At 33.0% G+C, this 6,773-nt stretch overlaps 2 protein-coding genes across 2 annotated transcripts; both read left to right on the top strand.

Annotated features, from left to right (window-relative positions):
* Positions 1 to 306: 306 nt before the first annotated feature.
* LOAG_11400 (hypothetical protein) lies at positions 307 to 1,464 on the top strand (the record flags this gene model as incomplete). The annotated part of the gene is made up of 4 exons (XM_003146921.1): positions 307 to 415; positions 783 to 844; positions 1,081 to 1,170; positions 1,342 to 1,464. The coding sequence occupies 4 exons, from the start codon at positions 307 to 309 to the stop codon at positions 1,462 to 1,464; spliced, it is 384 nt and encodes a 127-aa protein (XP_003146969.1).
* Positions 1,465 to 5,437: 3,973 nt separating this feature from the next.
* On the top strand, positions 5,438 to 6,546 carry LOAG_11399 (cytochrome b5). Its single transcript, XM_003146920.2, has 2 exons — positions 5,438 to 5,626; positions 5,879 to 6,546. The coding sequence occupies exons 1-2, from the start codon at positions 5,531 to 5,533 to the stop codon at positions 6,209 to 6,211; spliced, it is 429 nt and encodes a 142-aa protein (XP_003146968.1). The 5' UTR covers positions 5,438 to 5,530; the 3' UTR covers positions 6,212 to 6,546.
* Positions 6,547 to 6,773: the final 227 nt, after the last annotated feature.

The raw sequence follows: 6,773 nt of genomic DNA, 5'->3' as shown, positions 1-6,773 counted from the left end.
AAAATCCCAATCTCCTGTTAAACTGTGGAAAAATGAAAACAATGCCCTTTATGTATTCCTAATAGGTCGTCTGTCTCTCGCCCAAGATCTAAAGTTTGGGTCGTTTCTCTGTGTGTTACTGTTTCATCGTTTTATAGTTTATTAATCATTTCGCTTATCCATATCTGACTTGTATAGCCAGATTTACCCATATTTTTTTCTCAAAACTTTTAATTTTATTAGAGGATGACAAAGACATAGTTAACTCTCTTCAAATCGTTAAAAAGTTTCGTACTGAATGTATAGCTTCTTATGCTTTTGTAAAATATGTGTACCAGCCTTTATCGTATAACATATTGCTCCATTGGAATTGGAATTCAAAATGTGTTGTTCTCCCGTAATTATTACTGGACAATACGTCAATTGGAACAAATACGTGATTTTATTCCAGCAATGATATAGTTCGTTTGTTATCCCTTTATGGTGTGCTTTGCTAATTTATGATTCTCTTTCGTGAGTCCAGTCGATAACGTTTTTTAAATTTCTTTTTTCATAGATTTTCCACGTTTAAAATTTCCTGGAAATTCGTAATTTCTCTTCTGAATAATGTAATAGTATTCCGAATGACCACTAGTGATTGCATTTTGCCGTTGTCTGATATTTCATTCATATTGGAGATAGTTTCCTTTTCATATGACAACACCACTCAATAACATTTAGACAAAAGGCAGCACATTCTGCGCGCCCTCGTTCCAACTTTGATTAAATCTTCGGTTATAAGTAGATTTTTAGCGGTATTTCAGGTAGTTCACAGGAGCTTATGGCTGGGGGAACTGTTAAGCGGCTACAGGATAGCGAGATCGCCGTATTTATTACATTTCTGTAGACAGCAGGGAAAAACTTCTATTTGCGGAAAATATTAGATCACATCGAAAGGTCTGATAGCTGCTGTGGAGGGTAATTTTTATCTCTAATTAATTGTTGGTAATCAAAAATATTACAAAAAAAATATCACGGTAGTTGAACATTCAGAGCAATAAGCAGATAAACGGCTGGAAATCTTTCATTTAAATTAGTCATTCTTTACTATTGGCATTTCAGTATTGCGGACATGAATGGCGAACTGCAAATGCACCTCTCTTCACCTCATTCTGTACATTTTTTGGTTTCGTCCCTTCAATTTTATCAAAAGTTTTTTAAGGTTCCCAGTTTTTTAAGATTTTAAATACTATCCGAATTCATAATTATCTGGGATTCATTGAAGAACAGAACGCTTTTCCTTCAGAATGCTTTTCCTTTAAGAAAAAGAAAAAACACTGTTCTCCTTTTTGAAAGGACAGAACACTGTTCTTCATTTTGTAGAAAGAGCAAGTTTTATATCAGCTTATATTTACCGGGAATTTGGAGGAAAGAACTGACTCGTTAATGCGAACGTTACAACAAACTTATTCAAGTGCCAATAATTTTAATATGAATGTTGAATAATTTATTATCTTGGGTCTATGGTTCTGCACAAGCCCTGCTCTGTACAACTATTATTGCATTGGGATTGTTTGGCTCTTTGTTGGTTATCCACTAGGCAAAAATTTTGCAGTACACGAAGATATTCCACTTCGTGTTCAAAACAACCACCTCAGCTACCATTCTGCTTTTTGGACTTATCGTTCAGGTTTATGTTTTTCGTATTGTTGAACAAGATTCGAAATTTGTGAGAGGACAATCTTTCATAAGGGTCGATTACACAATTAAAATAACTTTATTATGTTTTTGAGAGTGTGCACTGACAGCTTTTAGGAATTGTTCTAGATTTCTACGATTCTTAGAAATTCACCGAAAGAAGTTCAAATAAATTTTTAAATTTATGATCTTGCAAATAACACTTTATTTTTTTATTATCTCTTTCGTATAGTTCAATGTAATATTTACTGTAGCTATGTTGCATATAGCATAGCTACAATGAATATTAATTTTGGAAAAAATTAGGAAGATTTTAGCGTAGTGTCAGTATAACTTTATTATATATTTTCAATGGTATGGGGTCGTGAATCATGCGTTATTTATTACGTCCTCTTCATTGCATTCCTGATCATGTTAACTGTTGTTGCAACTTTCTCAATGACATTTGTTTATGTGAAACTCAGTGCAGAGGACTGTCGTTGTGGTGGTTTACCATTTTCATCGGAGGATTTTAAAGTGAATGAAGAAACTTATCGGAGGATAAGTTCCTTCATTCACTTTAAAATTTTCTGATCAGCGTTTGAAAGTTGAAATTTCCAAGTATTATCCTAGATTCTAGAAAGTCTGCGCAAAATGCAGATACGACCAGAATATTTTCTGGGACTTTCCGTACGTGTTCTAAATGTCTTGGATTTCTTGTTTTCTGAAATTAAATTATTTTCCTTTTTCATTTCTCCTCTAGCAGATTGAGAGGCATTTCTTGTACCTTTCGACCAATATCTGTGAGCGTGTTTGTGGGTAATGTCTGTTGATATTATACATTTTTCCACATATTCCAAAATACTAGGTTTCCTAATAATAATAGTGAATCAGCCATGTCAATACGGATTAAAAAAAAGAAAAAAAACCAAGTGAAGTAAAAGAAAGATAAGACTGTGAAAAACTCGAACTGAACTAAATATTGAAAAATTTCGGATCGATCACTATATTTGTGTTTACTTATGGCATATTTCTTTGCATATATCATACGAATACGGTTCGTATGCTACAAACTACTAAATATTTATCGCATGTTTTTCTACTGTATTATATTTTCTTCCTTACAATGCGTACGGTTTCATTCGTAGCCTGTCATCAGTTTGTAAGACTGATTTATGCAAGTGTTAAATGTGATCAAATTATATGTGGAGCCTTTACACAGTCAAAAAACATATTTTTAACACCAGATATTTTGGGATTTTTTGTTAGTTTTCATTTCTTATCGCTTTGATCAAAAACCTTTCAGCAATAATGTGAATAGTTTTCTTCAAATGTTTTTCTTGGAAGTTCTTTTTGGTAAAACAAGTTGATGCGTTCAGTTTTTGCATTGTGGCTTTTAAACTCAGTCTCCCATGATAATATGGGAAAAAAATTGTGGATTTATGCTGTAAGTTCTAAGGATATGTTTTTTGACATATAGGTTATCAATCATTGATGATCATCTTTATATAAATTAATTGAACTCCTTATTAATTTTCATGTGAATTAATTCCGTTTTTAATAGCATTGAAGCTTAATTACACTCTCATTGATTAATTATGTTCACGTAGAGTGCCTGTATTTACATACTTTTCATAGTTGTCTTCTTGTAATGTTCATCTCAAATAAAGTATTTCACATTTCCAATTTTTAAATTAGGCAAATTTGTAATAATTCCATAGTATTTTAATTTTACTTGTGTAGATAGGTTTATAATTTTAAACGATTCAGGTAAAATTATCCATTTTCGTTAATTTACGAAAATGAATAATTCCTTCAAAAGTGCTGTTGAGAAAATTTGAGGTTACAGCTATGTTATCTATGTTATCAGATAAAATACAATTCCAGAATAGGGCTGGTACTTTTTTTGTGCGAGCCGACTTCCATCGACATTGTCACGACTGGACGGTTTGTCAGCAGGACAAATCCCAAATTTATAAGTAACACTGTCTTTTTAGTAATCATCAAGCGATACATAAACCTTTCCATTTGACGTTTTACTGATTTGTCATTTATTATGGGCGAAAGATGTTGTGTATGTCTTCAACGCTTATGTCAGCTTTGTTATTGTATCGTTATCTTCAATTTACTACACTCGTGCTTATCTGCCATACCATCCCAAGAACTGAATGCTTTATTTCTTTCTCTGTTCTTTCACCATTTTACCATTGGTGATATCACAATTCTGCATTCGTCGTTCGAAATTGATGCAACCTTTTTGTTATACCTTTCTCCTATGATTTTTGAACAGAGGCCGTGACTATGCATTGACGATTCGTTTCAAAAAGTTAAATTTCAGCGATTAAAATAACTGTGGAAATTTTTGCTATTCTTTGCGGAAGACAGAATTTCCCAGATATATACTAATACTATAATGAAAGACTTATGATGATTCATGAATTCCATTTTCAGTATTACTTTTGCTGTTACTGAATTTTCATAGAGGAATTGTTTAAAGATGTTAGGCTCTCCCCGTCAGGATTCATTTATTTTGCATAGGATTTTCGTTAACTTTCAGAAATAAAGCTATTTCCTGGCTGCTGCGTTTAAAGAAAATGAGGTAGTGTTTGTATGCAAAAGTGATTTATACGCTTTATTTTGCGTTCTTGAAGCATATTTAAAAATTTAGAACCATTGGAAATTTGTTATGTTGTAGATTGTTCTTACTTTATATTTCAACTAAGTGATATGCAATATACGTTAATAAATATACACACTTTACGCTCAGGCAGTATCATCTACAAATAAAATATCTGTTATGCAGTAACACTGCCTAACATCTGTTTTCTGATTTTAATGCCCATTTTTTCAGGCGAAAATTTTTGCATATCTGTTCGGTTCATTTTACTGACCGTACAAATAATCTTGACGTTGTGTTGTGTTTATCTTCATCTTGAAATCAAATCCGTGGATTTTTCAGTTCATCGAATCTCAAATTGTCCGACTGCTTCGAAGCAGTGCTAAAGTTGAGGATTACCTTCGAAAATTTTTCCATAAATATTACTTGTATCGCTATGACATGTTAACATAGCGTGTTAACATCGTTATTTTCTTACTAATTGCAACTGAGTGGTCCTTGAAGCTTTACCAATCATTAATCTGGCATCCTGCGGTGTTAACAATAATGCGGTTGCGTCCAAAAATTCATTAAGGATTTATTAGCATTAAAGCTTGTCGGAATTCAAGTATAAATATTATTCCTATTCTTTCACGCTTGTGAGAGTTGAATTAAAATTATTTCGGCCTAGTCTTTTTTTTCATTCTGTAGTGTTTGTTTATGGGTTTGATTCCCTGAACAAAATTTTGTTTTTTTTTGGATAGTGAACAGTTTTAGTGCTGTATTTCTTATCATCAAAAAAAGGAAAAAATCCTGCTCTAGGAACTACAAGTAAATTAGCCTAATCATCTTATTTTTCGAATAGTTTTTTCAACAGTTCCTTCTTGTGATGAGTCGACTGACGTTGTATAATGTGAAACATGCTGCACTGAATGGCATATTGAAATTGCTGTGTTTTTTGATATGAAATCACACTAAAATGTGATATGCAGGAAGTTCTTAATAATAGCAAATAAGATTTTGAATTAGAAATGTTCTGATAAATAAACAGGTTATAAAGGAGAGGACTGTCCAACCTTATCATGAAACTTTATTTCTCATGACGTTTTATCCTTACACTATCTGTTGCAGCTTAATTCGAACATTTGTTGCATAGAGGACCAAACGAATTTCACGTGAACAGTCAACATGCGTTACCTTTCACTTCTATTGCAAAATTTTCAGTTTTGGTGCAGAACCAGTCGCCATCGGTGTGGTTTTTATAGCTTGTTTTGTTTTAAGCAACACTTCAATGCCAAGATGACTGATGAAAAGAAAGATTTGAAGCAATACACAATTGCAGAAGTTGCTGCGCATAATGATGCTTCGTCCACGTGGCTAATCATTGATAATAACGTTGGTTTTGGATGATTAGCTATATTTTGGTTTGAATTCAGGCCACGGCATTTAAGGAACTGTCGGAGCAAGTTCCAGTTTAGCTCTTTAGTTATATTGACTCTTAGATTTGTTGACTGGTTTTTAAAAACGTTCAAATGCTATAGCCACTTGATGTTTTCTCTCGATTGGTACTGACAACTCCTTAGTTTTATTCGCCGATTAACTAGCATAACTCTCAGTTGTTGTCATTTAATTTAACTATTTTCGTAGGTCTACGATGTAACAAAGTTTTTGGAAGAGCATCCAGGTGGCGATGAAGTATTGCTGGAGCAAGCTGGACAGAATGCAACGGAAAGTTTCAAAGACGTGGGTCATTCGCGCGATGCTGTGGCGATGACTAAAGAATATCTGATTGGTTATTTATGCGATGCGAATGCAACAGCGGGCGATAAAACAAACTCGTTCACCACACCAGTTAACGCCAAAAATGCTGTATCGTGGATAGATATAATATTCAGTTCAACGTGGAGTAATTTTCTAATTCCTATAGCCATATCTGGCGTCGTATATCTTCTCTATCGAGGTATAAAAACTGCTTTTTGATTCTGTAATTGTCTTTGATGACTGTCTAGAAAAAAACAAGTGTCGTATTTTGCTTACTTGATCAGATTTACATTGGAAATTCGGCAAAGTTTCATAGTTTTCAAGCATTTCATTGGAAACTATATTTACATTTTGTACCACGCTGTTGTTGCGTTTTATTGTTAGCATTGTTACTCGTTCTCTTTGGATCATAAAACAACCTTTCAACCGTCAATTAGTAAAGGTTGTACCATGGTATACGCGGGATGGCTTGCTTCATCAAATTATTCATAACTTTTAGTGGTAGATTACAAGTTTCAAATATACTTGGCATATCTTTGCAATCTTACTTCCGGTAATAGTTAGCAGTGCAAAAAGTGAGTTCGTGACTATTCAGTTGTGAGCATTTTTTGTGACTAGGAAATATTTATCATTCTTAGCTAATCAATCGCTCTCCATCGTAACCTATGCAGTTTCCATCCATTAATGATTTTCATGTGGATTATAGATTATTAACTGATTATATATATATATATATATATATATATATATATATATATATATATATATATAGTAGTAGTAG

Source organism: Loa loa (assembly GCF_000183805.2).
Source record: "Loa loa unplaced genomic scaffold supercont3.74, whole genome shotgun sequence".
NCBI lineage: Eukaryota > Metazoa > Nematoda > Chromadorea > Rhabditida > Onchocercidae > Loa > Loa loa.
This window is presented reverse-complemented; position numbering and strand designations above follow the sequence as displayed.

Coding starts and splice junctions, on each gene's coding strand:
- LOAG_11399 (XM_003146920.2), top strand. CDS start 5,531: ATGACTGATGAAAAGAAAGATTTGAAGCAATACACAATTGCAGAAGTT. Junction 5,627..5,878: donor GGCTAATCATTGATAATAAC/GTTGGTTTTGGA, acceptor CTATTTTCGTAG/GTCTACGATGTAACAAAGTT.